This window comes from Lathyrus oleraceus, chromosome 5 (genome assembly GCF_024323335.1).
Source record: "Lathyrus oleraceus cultivar Zhongwan6 chromosome 5, CAAS_Psat_ZW6_1.0, whole genome shotgun sequence".
NCBI lineage: Eukaryota > Viridiplantae > Streptophyta > Magnoliopsida > Fabales > Fabaceae > Lathyrus > Lathyrus oleraceus.
This window is the reverse complement of record NC_066583.1, coordinates 627,663,639-627,681,592: the sequence shown is the minus strand read 5'-3', so window position 1 is coordinate 627,681,592 and position 17,954 is coordinate 627,663,639. Positions and strand designations below refer to the sequence as shown.

Sequence of the window (17,954 nt, the reverse complement as noted above, 5' to 3'; positions counted from 1 at the left end):
TTGTTACCAGCGCCAATGGCATTTGGTTGTTGGTTAACTTCTTCTGAGATTGTCACTTGTTTACTCTGGGTGCCACGCGTAACACAAATTTGTCTCTGGCCTCCAGCTCTGATCGCTGTCTTGACTCTCGTGTTTGCTCGCAACTCCAATTGAAGAGGTTAGTTTGGTTTTTGTATTAAGTTATCTGGGTTCCTTGAGGATCTGGGTTGCTTTGTTCATGAGTAAAATTCCTCCTTCTCCTCTCTGGAAATCAAGCTTCAACTCGAATTCCCAACCTACTGTTGTCATCACCTATAAAGTGGTTTATGTTCTTCAAGGTCTGATAAGGGTCAGGTTGTCGTGTTGATCCAGATCTTTATGGATGGTGGTGGTGATTTGGTTCATGTTGTTTGTTTTCGATTTCCTCCTCCACGCCGGTAGGATTGATTGTTGTTTTAAATCCCATCCTTATTTGGTTCACTCTTATTGTTTGAATCCAAATTGTATGCTCGAAAGGGATTTTACGATTATTGTTGTTGTAGCATAACGCTGATGGTACATAGATTGATTTCGTGTTGGTGGTCGGTTTATTCGCCAGTTTTTGAAACTTTAGTTGAGATTCTCATACAATTACTCTTCATCTTTTTTTTGCAACTTGATTTCATACCTGTACGCGAATTCTCTAGGTTGTGCTCGTGTTGAGTTTTTGTTTGTTAGGATTAGTTAGAGTTAGGTTCATTCGTGTAATTTTCTTTTTAGTTTAATTATACTTTTGTTTGGACTAACTGGGTCAAATTTAATGTCGAGTTTTGTATTTCTCAGTTTTTATTTAATATAATTTTTGTTTACCTAAAAAAAATGACGAACATCCACATTTTATTGAATATTAAACAAAGTCTTGCAAATCTTTCTTCTTCAAAAATTTGAATGTGGTTGTTTATGTATTTTGCATCATCTCAAACACGTCTTGAGCTTCAATTAACGTCTTCATTAAGGCAGTTCATCTTTCTCAATTACTTACATTAAGAATGAAGATGTTAGAAAGAAATTCACTATTTATATTCATGATTGCTGCAAGAACCCTTTACTACTCATACACCTCACTAAGGGTTTTCCAATTCAATGTTCCTCTCATAATTCTCTTGTGTTTCCCATTGACACAATTAGGCTTTTGATGCCACCTGTTAGTGCAATTAGATTTTTTTTCAACAAACTAATAAATTAAAGTTGTAACAGGGGTGGTATATTTCATTCACACTCAAAACATAATTTACAACCAACTTAACTAACTTACTATCAAGTACTAACTAACCACTTGTTAGTGAGTTAGTTTAAGCTACTAATAAACTTAGTTATAAACTAATTACATGAACTATATAATCATACAAATATATCATATATTTGAGAAAGTAACTACTTTATTAATATACCCTCACAGATGTATAATATAACTATTTTATTGAAATATATACATGCGCAAGTGTCTAATAAATCCGTGTATAATATATCCACTTCACTAAATTATATACTCACACTAATATATAATATTAATGAAAATGCTAATGTTTAAGACTTATTAAACAACATATTTGACATATCTTTAATTCACTTAGATGTGTTCGTGATGAATAAAATATTAAATAAAATGTATTGAAATAAAAAATAAATAAAAATTTAAAACACTTATTTGAGTTATTCGACATATATCATAAAAATATATAAAGAGATCCGAGACCGATCCAGAGTCATAAGAAAGAAAAAATAAATATTTTTAAACACTTCTAGAAATAAATTTGTAGACATCTAACACTCTTAATCCTAGCAAGGTGCAACAAAAAAAGTTTCAATACTTAGACTAATAATAATATTGGTAAAAGAAATACAACAATTTATAAAGCATGTAAAAAGAAAACAAAAACTTGAAATGTTGCACCACCAAGTTGTTTTCTTGACCACTAGAAAGTCATGCATTGTCCTATTTTTGACTTAAAAAAACAAGTTTGAAAAAGACCAAACTAATGTATAGTGTTTGAATGTTTGGAGTTGTTGTTTATGACTTATGAGGTCCTAAGTGGATTAGGTTGAAATTTTGACACGAATTAAATTCAATCCTTTTTACAACTTTTGTCGAGTATCTCACACGATTTTACTTTTATTTTGTATTTTTCTTAGCCTTCACATTGAGTAAAGTTGTTTTTTATTTACTTTTTATTATTTCATTTGGAGTTTATCACTTTTTTATATAACTTACTTTTTTTTAATTACCAATGGAAGAAGCAAAGTTGCTTCAATTCTCACCATTGATGACTAGATGCATGAACAAACGTTTTATTTAATCTTAACACATAAGAAACAAAGTATATAAATTAATAATATATATAGTGATTAGTATATATATAAAATTAACAAAAATGTATTATTTACCAAAATTTGAGAAAAAATAAAATATTCTCTAATTGTTATTAAATTTAGTAATTAATAAATATAGACTCAAATTCATATTTTCTATACTTTTCGTAAATAGTTTATTTAGTTATTAATAATCTGATAGAATATGCGTGATAAGATATACTGATCAAAATAACAATCAAGATTTTTCTAACGTGTAGAACTATATTAAAATTTAAAGCGTTCGATTTAAAATCATTTCTCAATGAAAACTTTTATGCAGAAAATCCGAATCCGTTATATAAAACAATTATCATAGAAAACCAAAACTTTATTTGAAAGTGTTTAAGTTTAGATGTTGGATTTGGTTTCTTGCACTTTACCATTTGACTAAAGAAAAATTAGTTAGGTGTTTTATTATACTTTTTTGCACTCTTTATGAGAGTTGAAAAATGTGATATAGTATAAGATGAAGAATTTTGCTGTGGAATTTCATTTCTGAATTTTTCAAGTAAGTTACTCTTAAAAACTCCATGCACTTTCACATGTCATAATGTTCTTTTCTTGTAACTCAATTATACTATGAAATATTGTTCTAATAAAGTTTATTCAAGATTGCTTCTTCTACATTTTTCTCTCTTGATTGGTTGCATCTAGTTAAATTTGCAGGTTAAAGATGTTGATAGCCAAAGGTTTGGTATCTATTGTAGTGATCATAGCTTTGATTCTGCCACAAATTTCACCACAAGCTGTTTCAACTTCTGCTGCAGGTAATTGATTATTTGGTTTCATCAGAGTCTCTAAAATTATAATTATCACATTTTTTCATATTTTCTTAATTGACATGCAATTATGCATGATTATTAATGTTGAAACATTATGAGAAGTACTATGTTTATGTTTATGTTTGGTGCAGATAACGCGACAGAAGAGATTAGGCAGAAGGATAATACTATTAGAGTTGATCCTTTGGAAAATTTCACAAAGTATAGAGGAGGATTCAACATCAGCAACAAGAATTATTGGAGTGTAAATTTTTTTCATTTTTCTTTTTGATCTAAGTTTAAACACCAATGATGTTTTGTTAACATGTTTTTAATGTTTTTTGTAGTCTTTGATATTCACTGGAGTATATGGATATGGAATTGGAATGTTGTTCCTTCTGTGTGGAATATTGTATGGAGTTTTTTTGGTGATCGCGAAGTTTTGTTATCGCGAAAATGATGAAGGAGGAAAAAGAATGAAGAAGGTGTTGTTTCCTTGTAATTACAAGACATGTGATGTTTTACTAATTCTTTTGGTTTTGTTTCTCATGTTAATCGCCATGTAAGTCACTCGACTTTGTTAAAGGTTTTAAGTTTTAGTCGAATGCGTTTGATGCAGCTTCAATCGCGGTCGCGTTGAGTATATGTAAATAAAAGGTTGATGTATGCATGATTCTTGATTTTTGTAGAGTTGCAACGGGGCTAGTTCTTGTTGGGAGTGTGAGATTTCATTCAGAGGCGAAAATATCGGTTGATATCATAATCGAAACTGCAAACGAAGCGTCTGAGACAATACATAACACAACAGAAGCATTAAAAGGCATGGAGAATAGCTTGATGGAAGCAAATGTTAATATTGAGGCTTCTTCCAATCTTGACTCTACTGCTGAGAAACTTGATGATGCGTCGGAAAATATTGAAATGCAAGCCAGGAAGAATAGGCGCCTTATCAACAAAGGATTGAAAATAGTGTAAGACTCTCTTCTTCCACTGTCGCTGACATTTCTGATCGAAGACATGTCTGGTACCAGACACCAGATGGTACCAGACACAATATCTGTTTTTTCAAACTATTATCATTCTACATGTGTCAGTGTCTGTGTCGTGTCTGATAACAAACACTATCGACACACGTGACACAACACATTCAATAATCTCTTTTCTCAAATCATTGTCATTGCAGGTTTGTAACTACCATAGTGATTATGTGCTTGAACTTGCTTGCTGTAACAGTTTTGTCAGGTATTAAAATTTTTAGTTGATTTTACACCTCAATGAAGAAACTCTTCTATATATTATTATACACATAATGAATGATCCATGATTCAATTTCTCATATAACATTGAAACTTTCTTTCAACAGTTTGTGGAGTACTAAGGTTAAGGAGGTCATTGTACATGTAAGCATGCTAAAACTTCAATTTTTTTTGTTTACAAATTTCATATATGATAAATGTTACAAAATTAACATTTTTTTTCACAGGCTTGTTGCATTTTGTTGGTTGATGACAGTGTTATGCTGGCTATTCTTTGGAGTCTATTTCTTCTTAGAAAAGTAAATATAAAGTCCTAATTACATATTCTAATGATTTTCTTAGTCAAATTCTCTGCAGCACAGCACAGACACCTATGAAAAAAATACGTGTCTGCGTGAGTTTTGATGTTCGAAACAGACACCGACACATATAATTATATTTAATTTATTTATTTTTCAAATTATTATAAACGTCAACATGTCAGTGTCAGTATTGTGAACATTATATCCGTGCTTCATAGGTTAAATTACTAAATTACCCTCACATATTGTAGATTTTCCAGTGATGCATGCATAGCTCTTGACAACTTTCAAGAAAATCCTTATAACAACAGCCTAAGCTCAATCCTTCCATGTCAAGAACTTCTCAAAGCAAAACCAGTTCTATCTGAATTTAGTTCCGGAATTTATCATCTTGTTAATGAGGTAAATTTTCTATAATCTAAAAAATCATATTCCTTTCCAAATCACTCCCACATTGAACAAACTTTTTTATCATTTTCCAGGTGAATGCAAACCTATCAATGCAGGCAGCATCATATCCAAATCCTGTTCATGTTTGCAATCCTTTCTCAGAGCCACCAAATTATTTCTACCAGCCCGAGAATTGTCCCGAAAATGCTATCCGAATAGGAGACATTCCAAAGGTACGTGACAAATTGCGGTTGCGTAACTTAAGTCTCAAGAAACAATATTTTTTTTTCTAAATTATAAGACCAAGATATAATATTAACAATGTGATTCTCTTGTTAAGGTATTGAAGAGTGGAAATTTCATGACAAATAGTGAATATGCAAGAGTTGAAACTTACACAAACTCAATTCAAGATTTATTGAATGTGTATCCAAGTATGGAACATTTGTTAGAATGTCAAATTGTGAAAGATGCATTTTCTCAAGTTCTTGTTCACCATTGCAAGCCTATGAAGAAATATGGTAAGATGGCATGGGTGGGAATGGTGTTCCTTGGAGTGGTCATGGTTTTGTTGATTCTGCTTTGGACTATGAAGGCTAGTTTTGAGCATTGTTATCATGTTTCAGATGGTTCTGTGAAGCCTCAAGAGTAGATAAAGATAAAGAGATTGAGATTTGATAGAAACTTAATATTGATTAAGAATTAACTAATTATATTTAGTGTTTTTGAAATTAGAAATTAGATATTGGAAGGCAAAAATGCGCAAGCAGCTTTTCAATAATCATGTTATAGGAAATGCAACATTTGTATATGACAATTTATACAGATAGAAATTAAATTTATATGACATGTATATGAAAATTGGTATCTTTTGGATCATAATTTGATTAATAGAGATAAGACACTTGACATGTTGATTGAGGAGTTAGTAGCTAACCCAGAGGAGGCTGAAAATGAGAATATGCAAACCCCTCGATACTTAGAAAATGAGAATCCATGCCTTAAATGGTTAAGATAAAAATCATCAACATCTAGATACAAATACTATAAAATTAATAATCTACTTTTATGTATAGCTCCTGAATTAGACAATTGGTTTATGCCATTTGTCTTGTCATCCACTAATTTGTTTCATCTAACTTTGAGTACAAGTAAATCAAACAAGATATCCTAAATTATATCTTGAATCTTGTCGGTTACAATTTTGAAAGCAATTAATATAGACAACAAATATGATAAATCGAACAAATAAAGGCACAAAAAAACACCGATATTTTGAATGTGGAACCCCCTCAATATGAGAGTACAAATTACGAGTCGTCCAGACCAAAGAAATAACTCAATTATAATCAATTAAGGATACAAGAGAATATTAAAGTGATTCACAAACTAGTGCTAACAACCGTAAATCACAAAACAAACTAACTTATAAATAAGAATAAAAAAGCTGAAACATTTCCCAAATCTGCAGCTTCAGTGCGAAGCAGATAACTCTCACTCAGATGTTGTTTTGAAATTTTGAATGGTCAAAAGTTAGATACATGTGTTATGAATCTGTCCTCCAAATTTGAGCTCGATCTAACGGTTAACGAATCATAGATCGTCGATTTAGTGAGACTCGTTGCAGAAAAACGGGAATGAGTTTCTCTCCTCTTTTCTCTCTTTTGAATCCTTATTTTCTCTCTATCTCCCAATCCTAAATTGATTATCTCCATTTAAATAAGTGAGACAAATGGGCTAATCATATTTAGGTCTTTCTCCATATAAGAATGGAGCCCAAACCCAGCAAATATCCCCCTCACAACTATGTAGAGGAAATCGCCAAACCGGCGATCAACAAGCTTCAAATTTCCCTCTTCGTAACGCTTTAATCATCATATTAGAATCATTATCATTTGTATGAACTTTAGCTAACTCCAACAACTTATCATCCAAAATATCATGTATTCAATGATATCTTACATCAACGTGTTTGGACCTATTATAAAAAGTCGGATTCTTACCAAGATGAATAACGCTTTGACTATCAACAAATAACACATTTGTCTTGAACAAAACCATGCTCTTGCAAAAAAATTCTTCAACCATAGTAACTCTTTTTGCATGCTTCGGTAATTACAACGAACTTAACCTCTATAGTAAATAATGCTACACACTTTTGCAATCTGGACTGCCAAGCCACAACTCCCTCTGCAAATTTAACCATGTAGCTCGAAGTGCACTTTCTGGAATCAATATCACAGTTAGAGTACTTCACTAGAGTAGGCTTATCTCCTCCAAAACAAAGTATCACTGAAGTAGTACCACAAAGATACCTTAAAATCCATTTTACAACATTCGAATGCTCTCTACCTGGATTTGACAAAAATCTACTGACAATACCAATAGCATGTACTATATTTGGTCTTGTACACACCAATGCATACATCAAACTACTCACAACAAACGCATAAGGAACACTTTTCATATCAAGCGCTTCATATTCACTTGAAGGACATTGATTAGAAATCAACTTGAAATGAGTAGCGAGAGGAATGCTTATCGCCTTAGAACTTTCCATTTTGAATCTTTGCAGCACTCTTTCGATATAATATTCTTGTGGCATCCAAAGTTTCTTCTCTTTTCTGTCACGCATGATTATAATGTCAAGAATTTGTTTAGCTGCTCTCTTGTCTTTCATGGAAAATAACTCTTCCAATTGCTTTTTTAAATTGTTAATGTTAGAAATAATTCTCCCTACAATAAGCATATCATCAACATATAATAACAGGATAATAAAGTCATCGTTAGAAAGTTTTCTAACAAAGAATAAATGATCTGAAGTAGTCTTCCAGTATCCTTGATCATACATAACAGACTCAAACTTCTTGTACCACTGTCTTGGAGTTTGCTTCAACCCATATAAACTCTTTCTCAATATACACACATGATCTTATTTACCTTTAACTTGAAAACCATCGTTTTGTTTCATGTAGATCTCTTCCTCCAAATCACCATGAAGGAAAACCGTTTTCAGATCCGTTTGCTCAACCTCTAAATCAAGAGTAGCAGTCAAACTCAACACAGTTCTAATTGATGACATCTTTACAACAGGTGAGAAAAAATATCATTAAAATCAACACTCTTTCTTTGACGAAAACCTTACACCACTAATTTTCCTTTATATCTTGGAGACTTAGTGTTGCTCTCATGTTTAACTCTATAAATCCATCTTTTTTCCAAAGCCCTTTTGCCTTTAGGAAACTTCACTAAATCATAATTGTGATTATCATGCAATGATTTCATCTCATCATGAATTTCATTCATCCACTTTTGATTTTTATCACTTTCCATGGCCTCTTGAAAAAACTCGGGTTCACCCTCATTAGTCAAGATCACATACTCATCAAAATTATACCTTGTAGAAAACTGTCTCTTCCTGTTAGACCTCCTAAGTTGAACTTGAGATGATTTTGGAGCTTCACCAAGATTCCCATCCTGTGACATATCGCTCTCCCTTTCACCATAATTAGTTGGAATATTTGCCTCATCTCCAAGTTATTGATCATCAATATAATCATATGGCCCGCCATTATGATCATCACCACCAATATCATCCAGATTATGACTAGGTAACTGAATTGTATCAACATTAGACAAATTGATATCTTTCTTGGGTGTAGCCTTCTCTACCTTATCAATGTCTTCAACATTTTGGTCTTAGATAATCACCATATCACTGCTTCGAATAAGCTTTTTCCCTACAAGATCATACAACCTTAACCAAACTCATCTTGCCCATAGCCGATGAAGATACATTGTTTTGACTTTGCATCCAACTTGGATCTTTCATCCTTTAGAATATACACAAAAGCCTTACAACTAAAGACTCTCAAATGAGCATACTTGACATTCTTTCCAAACCAAATTTTGTATAGAACTTCACTGTTCAAAGCAATAGTAGGAGTGAGATTAAGAGCATGTATTGCCGTGTAAATTGCCTCGCCCCAATAGTGATTAGGCAACTTAGCTTCAGAGAGCATACAACTTACTATCTCAATTAGTGTTCGATTTATCGTCTCAACTAAACCATTCAATTGATTAGTTTTAGAAGGAGTCTTTTCATGTTCAATACCATATTTCTTTCAATAGGAATCAAATGGTCCACAATACTCTCCATCATTGTCTGAACTAACACATTTCAGCTTCTCATTTGTCTGCCTCTCAACCAAAGCATGAAACTCTTTGAACTTTTCCAACACTTGGTCTTTTGTCTTCAAGGTATAAACCCACAGTTTCCTAGAGCAATAATCAATAGAGGTAACAAAATAAAGTGCACCACTAAAGGATTTTACCTTTAATTGACCACAAACATCATAATGTACCAATTGAAGCAACTTTAACTTCCTTGAGAGAGGATGTATCTTGAAAGATACTCTAGTCTGTTTACCAGCCATGCAATAAGAAACTTCTCCAAATCTACATTCTTTAATTCAGGAGGAACATCCTTTTGACCAAAACATTAAGCCCATTTTCACTAATATGACTAAGTCTTCGGTGCCACAAAGATGTTTCATGTCGATAGGATTCACAATGTCCCTAGCAACCAAAGCTTTTGTTCAATAAAATTTAGAAAGCTTTTCCCCTCTATCCATAACCAAGTTACATTTGTTGAGTTTCCACTTTCCAGAACCAAAGTGATTATCATAACCATAATCATCTAGCATATGCACAAAGATCAAATTAAAGCGAACATCTGGAGCATGTTTGACACCTCTAAGTAGTAATTGTATTCCCATGTTAGTTTGCAAGAAAACATCACCAACACCAATTATCTTAGATACACCATCATTACTCATCTTCAACACTCCAAAATCACAAGAAGTATAAGATGTGAAGAAATCCTTCCTTGGTGTAGCATGCAATGTAGCACCACTATCAACTATCCACATGCTCTCGTCTGATACAAGATTAACAAGCTCATGATCATGAAGAATAACAAGATCATCACTAGTAGTGTAGCGGGGTATTCGTTACCTTTATGTTTATTGACTAAACCAAAAGTAAACATACAATTCGAGTCGCCACGGCACTTTTATTTGTCCAAAGGAAAATCTAAAAAGCGAACAAAAGCCAAGTAAGAAGTTTTATCAAATCAAAAACTAATAAAAATGTCAGAGATCTGGGTAAGGGGGTTGGTTATGAAATGGGAAGGTTTTACGCACCCAAAACATCCTTAGTACTCTAAGGGAACCTCTTTTTGCAAATGTGTGTTGTAGGTTGGTATTTGTGAAAATATGTGCAAAAGATTAGGGGATGAGAAGAGAATAGATTATATTTACAAATTTGTTGTTTGAATGGATGAACCCATTGCCTACGTACCATCACAAAGGGTAGGATCAAAACCTCGTAGTTCGGGGTAAAAATCTCAAAGATTGGTGAATTGATTTGATCAAAAGCCTTAAGGTCTTTTATTATCAAAGGGAGAAAACTCAACTTAAACCAACAATCCACCATGTGAGGAGGGCTCCAACATACTAGTGAGGGGTTAACCCTATAATAAGTATGGAAGACTTATAATCCAACACTAAGGATGAGGTGAGATTTACATCAACCACTATGATAACTCAAACCTATGACTAATGTTTTATGAAAAGTTTTAACAAAGGTGGCCATTGGAACCACAAAAACAACTTGAAGTGAGTTGTATTTACAAGTTAAGTTTATTTACAAAATGAAGCAAAGTTGGATTAAGATTCATTCACAATGAGTATTAATGAAAAGATTTTGAAAAGTCAAAGGCATAAGGCCTAGGTTTCTAGTTTGAAACAAAGTCAAAGTTTGCAAGAAAAGATTTTGGCTTGGGTTAGAGTGGGGAGAAGAAGAGAAGGGGCTAGTCCTAAAGCAATCAAAGATAAAGAGAGAAGATAAAACCCTTGGAGTTCCTTTTCTTGAAATCATAGAGATGATTCAAGATGCTCCTTTCCTTTGGACTTAGCAAACAACAAGCAATCACACAATTTAGATTCAAGCTCATAGGATCTCCATTTGGTTTGTCTCTCTTAACTTGGCTACTCATGACAATGGTCCTTCTTACTATCTCAAGATGAAATCCCTATCACACAAGAGAAAACATCAAAAAGTTCACAACACAATAAGAGGAATAGACAAAGAATAAGTTTTGGAAAGGAAGTCCTTTGAAGTCAACTTTGAAATTTAGCATTCTAAAGGCATGATGCCTAGTTGCTCTTCAACAAGTTTAGCATTCTAAAGGCATGAAGCCTAGTTGCTCTTGAACTCTTTTAAGCATAGGTAAGTCCTAATTCTAAGTCATTTCTCCTTTTTGCATTAGGTTCACACAAAACAAAAGCAAAACCAACACGACACAACAATATATTCATATATGAGCTCAAATGAGCAAAAGGAAAATGACATAAACATAAATTATGTGCTCAAGTGAGCAAAGTGAAAAGCAATATGAATAAATGAGCAAGAAATAAATGACATTAAAGTAAATTGCAAGAAATTAAATGCTCAAATTAAAGTTAGTAATTAGTATGATTATGTTAGTTTGTCATAAGACAATTTAGCGCTATGTTAAGCAATCGTAAGTGGACTAATGTAGTAGTCACACCTATCTGAGACTTGTCAATAAAACTATAGGCAAATAAACACAAGTTAGAGATCATGGCTAGTAAGCCAAGCTCCAAAAACTTGCCATGCCAAAACAAAAGGGGAAAGACCTTGTATGGACTTTAGGTTTTTTTGCTTGACCAAGAAGCAACCTATCTTGGACACAAAGAAACTCACTTGATCTTGGATCAAGTTGAGTTTGATTTGGGTCAAAGAAGGTTAAACCTCTCATTTGTCAAGACCAACCATAAGACATTAACTCATTGGCAAAAATAAAAAGAAAGGGATGAAGATGAAATGAATGGAAAGAGAATTCAAGTGTCAAACTCAATTGATCAAATGTGAACCAAGTCATCATCAATCAATGCCAAACAGAAGAAAAATGGCAATTACAAGTCAACAAGTCAATCATATTTTTTTTGGTATTTTTGAATTAAAAATAAATGCAAAATAAAATAAACAAAATATGGTCAAACCTCAAATTTAATTCAAATCAACTTCAACAAGTCCAATTAAATTCTCATAGGTCTACCATGGTCAAACAAACTTTGACAAATTTTTTCAACAATTTTTGAAATCAGAAACTATTTAAAAACAATTAAAAATAACACAAAATGAATTAAAATCTCAAATAAATCTCAAATCAATTAAGAAATTGATGAGACTATTTTTCATTGACTTATCATGATCCATATGTGTTAAGAAAATATTTTTGGATTTTTCAAATATTAGAAAGTATTTAAAAATGAATTAAAACTATCAAAAATCAAATAATTCACAAAAAATATTAAGTGAAGTCAGAAAAATAATTAAAAATCAAAATATGAAACTAGATTTTTCAAGAAATTTTTTGGCACTGGTCTCATATTTTTGTGACTTCAAATAAAATATTTATGAATTTTTGAAAATAAAAGGAATTATCTGAAATTAAAAGGAAATAAGAAAAATAGAAAAAACCAGCGCCCTCAAATGGTTTCATTAATTGACGTCGCAAGGCATCAAGGGCTCAGAGGCGCGGTCACACGAAACACTTGAGTCAAGCGCGCAACACATTGATTTAAAAGAAGTAAACACTTTGGACGCTCGTGATTAAAACGTTTCAGCATGATCCAAAGGCTGTGAGGCTACCACGTGGGGATGGTGGTGGAAACCACCATCTTCTCCGACGATCTAACTAGATCCGACCACCACGCGCTGGAAATCAAATGTCAATGAAAATGAAAAATGAAGGCATCAAAATGAAGTTGAGGTGATGTGCATCACCCCTGTAACCATGGATCATCCGCACAGTTCCTATTTAAAAAGAAACATGAGTTTGAAGATCATGGTGCATGAACTGAAATGGCACGATTTGCAAAATTAAGACCACCACTGGTCTGCCTCAAGCATGAGGACTTCAGAAAACAGCATAAACCAAAGAAATTCACATTATATTGCAAGATCTAAATAAAAAAAGTTTGAGGTTCTACCTCTGAAATGAAGCTTCAAACGGCACGAATCCTTCAAGCTCTTAATCTACTTTTGCTCTGGAAGTGTGATGATGATGCTAGGTTAAGGATTTGAGCTTTGAAAATCAACTAATGATGTTGAAATTCAAGCTTGAAAAAGAGAATGAAAACTGAAAATTCCTTTAGTGAGGGTTTGGATTTCAATTCAGCAGCAATTCAGATCTCCACTTGGTTGTCAATTGAAGCTCAAGGCACCTCTATTTATAGCTGGATGTGATGCAAGGCAATGGTTCCCTCGAGTGCATGAAGTTTGAATCCTCCTTGCATGGGCCTGCACAGGCGCATGTGAGGCCCAAGAATGAATGCAAATCCATGTTGAGATCAAATGGAAGTGAATTGGATGTGAAATTGGATTGGCATTTGCTTGTACATCAAGTTATAATATGAATTGCAAAAATGAACATAAACATAAAGCTCTTCGAAACTCCCACATGGAAGGTCCAAAAAATTAATGTGAGTAATGGTTGGAAAGTCCTTGAAATAAGGAACAAAAGTCATGTTGGGAAAAAATTCATTTGGAGTTTGTAACTTAATGAAAATTGGCTGTGAAAGTTTGGGTACAAAACATGTTTAGGTTACCTTTGAAAATTTTCACCAAAAGCAAGCATCTTCAAGCCCTTATGTTTCAATTATTCAAGCCTCAAATGGAAAAACCTCCAACATAAAAGTTATATATATTTTCAATATGATCAATTTAGACTCAAATTTTGCATCATTTGGATTTTTCATGAGAAAGTTATCGGCACTTGAAGTTGGACATTTTTCAAATTTAATGACTTAGGTCCAAAGTGACCTATAATGTTTTGTATTGTCACATGTATTTATTTTAGGATTATGAAATTTTGTCCAAAATAAAATTTTAATTAGACATCTCAAGATTTCCAATGCATTTGGTCTCACCTTAAAATCACAAAAAATAAGGAAGTTAGGTCCTTGGGAAGTTGACCTAAAATTAGGGTTTCAGTCAAAATGACCTATAATGTTTTGAAATGAATGATGACCTTACAAGTTTCAAATGGATTTTTTATGAACATTAAATTTGTTCATATGGTTCATAAGAGCATTGTTTCTCTTGGGGTCATCTTCATTTGACAAACACATCAAAAATAGTATCTTAGTGATCCTCAGCTTAGTCAGATGACTTGACTGGTCAACTTCTCAAGGACAAACCTCAAATGTTAATGAATGAATGATTTAGGATCCTAACATAGGCTCATATATGCATAAAATAATTAATGAAAGAACTTAACTTGATTAAATTTGATCATAGGTTGAGGTTGCTTCATGAGCAAGGCACAGTCAAAGCATAGTTGAATTAGGGTTTCCTTGGGAAACAATCCTCAAGCCCTTTGGGTTATCTTGATCAAATTGTAAAATTGAGATACTTGGGAGACATATATGATGATTAGGAGTTTTGTGGACAATTTTCATGCTTTTTCTCATCTTCATCTAGCCATGTCATTGAGCTTAGGAGCCTCCTAAGAGCATGGGAGCACATGATCACTTGAGCTTCAAAACAAAAAGAGTTAGTGATATATTTTTGTGCTTTTGGTTAGTAAACAAATAATAAAAGCAATAATATACAATACAAGCATGCTTGGTGGTCTCAACACTCACACAAGTCCCACCCCTAGGGTAAAGGAGCCAAAATGCTATGATCCTTGAGGCAATGCATTGAGCAAATGATATGATGCCATGAGGGATCTTAGGGTCAAAATTAGGGTCTTAAAAGTAGCATTATTAACACGATCATCATCATGATCTTCATGGTCTCTTTGTTTAGACTTAACCTTCTTGCCTTTGTTATCTCTTTCCCACTAATAGCAATACTTTAGTATGTGTCCTATTTAATGACAATAATGACACTACAAATTCTTGTATCGCAACTTGGACTCGCCTATGTTATTATCTCTACCACTCTTAGGTTCATTTTTATGACTTCTCCCCCTATTTTAAGTGACAAGTACCTCAGGTTGAGATAAAGAACCATGTGTCTTCCTTCTCATCTCCTCATTAAGAAAACCACCCTTATTCGTTTCCAAAGAATTGATAACTTAAACATGCAATTATCTTACAAGAATTGAAATGCAAGTGTGTGTGTGTGTGTGTGTGTATGTTTATTTATGTGTGTATGTGTGTGTGTGTGTGTGTGTATGTGTGTGTGTGCGCGCGTGTGTGCGTGTGTGCGTGTGTGTGTGTGTGAGAGAGAGAGAGATGGGTTATTTTGGTAAAGTTCATCATCTTCAACCATAGTCATAATCTAGTATTGTGGACCTTCATCTCTAAATATTGAACATTTGAGGGAGGCTAATGGTACATTAGGGTATCTAATATTTTTATGTGAAGTTTGTTACTTGTAATAGGTGTGAGGATCGTTTCTTGAATGCAATTAATTCTCATAGTTAGCGAGAAATATCCTTTGATTTCCCTTCAACGGTATCATCTCAAAGTAATATATAAAGGCCTCATTGCATCATACTGACGACAGACAATTAGACAACACCTTCGATCTATAATACTCAACATATTTTCATTGTAATATTCAATAATCACATAAGAGTTGTTGCTCATATTGTGCTGGTCATTGTTTTATTATTCTTAATTGTGTTTACACTACTTATCTAGAAGCACTAAGGCAAACACCTGTATTTTTCTAAATTTGTTGATATTCCTCAAGTGACTTGTTTCAAGTCTGTAGACTTGAGAGGGCTAAGAGATTGTCAACCTCTTAGACGTTTTTGTAATCTATTGAGATTATTGGATTAAGTCCTTATTGAAGGAGAAATCACCTTGGCCGGGTGGACTGGAGTAACTTTGATTTTCAAGCGAATCAGGATAAACTCCTTGTGTTGTTAGCATTTACTTTTGTGTGTGTAGTGTTGCAAAAAAAATTTGATTACTGTGAAAAGAATTCAACCCCCCCCCCTTCTTGTGTTTCTCTACCTTCACATGAATGGTGGATTCAAATGGAATTGGCTTGTAGATTGGTGGACATGATTGACTAAGGTAGATGGAATAACTTCATGATGAAGGAATTGGGAGAAACTTTTGAGATAGCTTGAAGATGTATTAGAAAAAGGCTCTAGTTGTTAGGTTTTTTGTTTATGTCAAATTGTAAAGACCAGAGTTTCAAATGTACAAAAACTATTGTAATGCCATAATGTTAAACTTTGTAACCCTTTTTATTTTTCAATGATAACATTTGAACATATAAACAATGGATGTAATGCTTAGTTGAATTCAAAACTTTTAACATGACATGAATTTGACATCATGATTGCTAAAAGCCTCAAAACAAATGAACAGGCTATGGAAAGGAAAAAAACTTCCAATGATTCAAAAAGTGAATGCATGAATTAAAATGGAGCTTGCTTTTAGCAAAAACCAAAACTATGTACGCAATTGAAATATATGCATGCATTAATGGATGAAATAATGAATGAAATGGAAGTAATAAGTTCAATCTCGTAATCCTAAACCAAGCACCCTAATTGAAATAAAAAATATTGGGTAAGGAAATGCATGATCCATAAGGAAAATGTCCAAATGAATAAGTCAAGTTGTTGACTTTTTTCTCTATTGACTTTTTCTCTGATGTATGCTAATGATATTCAATGACTAAATGAAATGGTCATTATGATGATGTAAATGGGATGCAAATGAACCTTATGTAGATTAAAAGAAACTTTAAGGGGGGGGGATTTAGGGTATGACAATAACCCTTTGGCTCCAACCTCACAAATCACAACAATTGTCAATTGGTATTATAACTTCCATTAACCATGAAGATTAGTTCATCTGACTGTAACACCCCAAAATTTACCCTTCATTTTTTTTGGAAGCATGGGATTATGTTTCACATTGCATTAACATCATACTAGGTCATACTCATTGCATACTGCATCAGTGACTTGGAAAATCAGGGTTTTGATTGATCATTCCTTACCAGAAGGAGCCCACACAAAGCAAGTTTGAGAATTGGACTTCATTTTCCAAATATGCAAGCCTCAAGGGTCTCAAGGTGGTCCAGGTATCTCATGGTGGTCTGCAGTTAGTCAGTGGAAGAGTCAGAGCTCTCAGAGTGTGCATCTGCATTTGATCAGAAATCAGGGTTTCATGGCTATCTGCAACAGGCAATGTTTGATGGGAAGAAAATGGGGCTCATTCATGTCATGATTAGAGAGGCATCTTGGCCTATAAAGATCCACAATTATCTCACAAAGATCCATTGGCAATCAGTGTAATCAGTTTATAGTCATTTTTGCCTTAAAACCAGGGTTTGGTATAAAATCGGTTTATTTCTGATTCCTTGAGTGAAACTCATTTCCATGGCCCTCCACATGTCCACAAGGATCTACATGCAAAAATCAGCTCTTTATTTGAGCCAGAGGTGCCTCAATTGATCAATGAAATCGATAATCAGACGGTTTGGGAAAAGTCAACTGTGGGGCCAGAAAAGTCAACTCCTGACATTTTGAAGGTGGAATCTCAAAATTCATGCTTAAGGAAGTCCACATGTGAAATTTGATCAAGGTTGGATCATGGATTCATCGTTTAATCAGGAGTTGGAAAAGTTACCAAATTTGGAAATAGTTGACTTTCCATTTAAGGCAAGTTTTTATGGTTTTTGCACCCACTTTAAGCCTATATTCCATCAAGATGCAAGCCCAATTTGGAAATTTCTTCAAAATGAAAGTTGTTCCTCTTGTTTTAAGATTTCTAGAGATATAAAGTTTGTTTCATTTGGATTAAAAG

At 33.3% G+C, this 17,954-nt stretch overlaps 1 protein-coding gene across 3 annotated transcripts; it reads left to right on the top strand.

The window, feature by feature from the left end:
- Positions 1-2,671: 2,671 nt before the first annotated feature.
- LOC127087287 (uncharacterized) lies at positions 2,672-5,948 on the top strand. 3 transcript variants are annotated; one of them, XM_051028164.1, is made up of 11 exons: positions 2,672-2,878; positions 3,025-3,137; positions 3,284-3,396; positions 3,479-3,693; positions 3,821-4,102; positions 4,315-4,373; positions 4,495-4,531; positions 4,615-4,686; positions 4,941-5,091; positions 5,172-5,312; positions 5,420-5,948. In XM_051028164.1, the coding sequence occupies exons 2-11, from the start codon at positions 3,044-3,046 to the stop codon at positions 5,729-5,731; spliced, it is 1,476 nt and encodes a 491-aa protein (XP_050884121.1). In that variant the 5' UTR covers positions 2,672-2,878; positions 3,025-3,043; the 3' UTR covers positions 5,732-5,948. The 3 variants fall into 3 exon arrangements, with proteins under 3 accessions (XP_050884121.1, XP_050884120.1, XP_050884122.1); XM_051028163.1 differs by having other exon boundaries at positions 2,673-2,878; positions 3,037-3,137; XM_051028165.1 differs by lacking the exons at positions 2,672-2,878; positions 4,615-4,686 and having other exon boundaries at positions 2,907-3,137.
- The last annotated feature ends 12,006 nt before the right edge of the window (positions 5,949-17,954 follow it).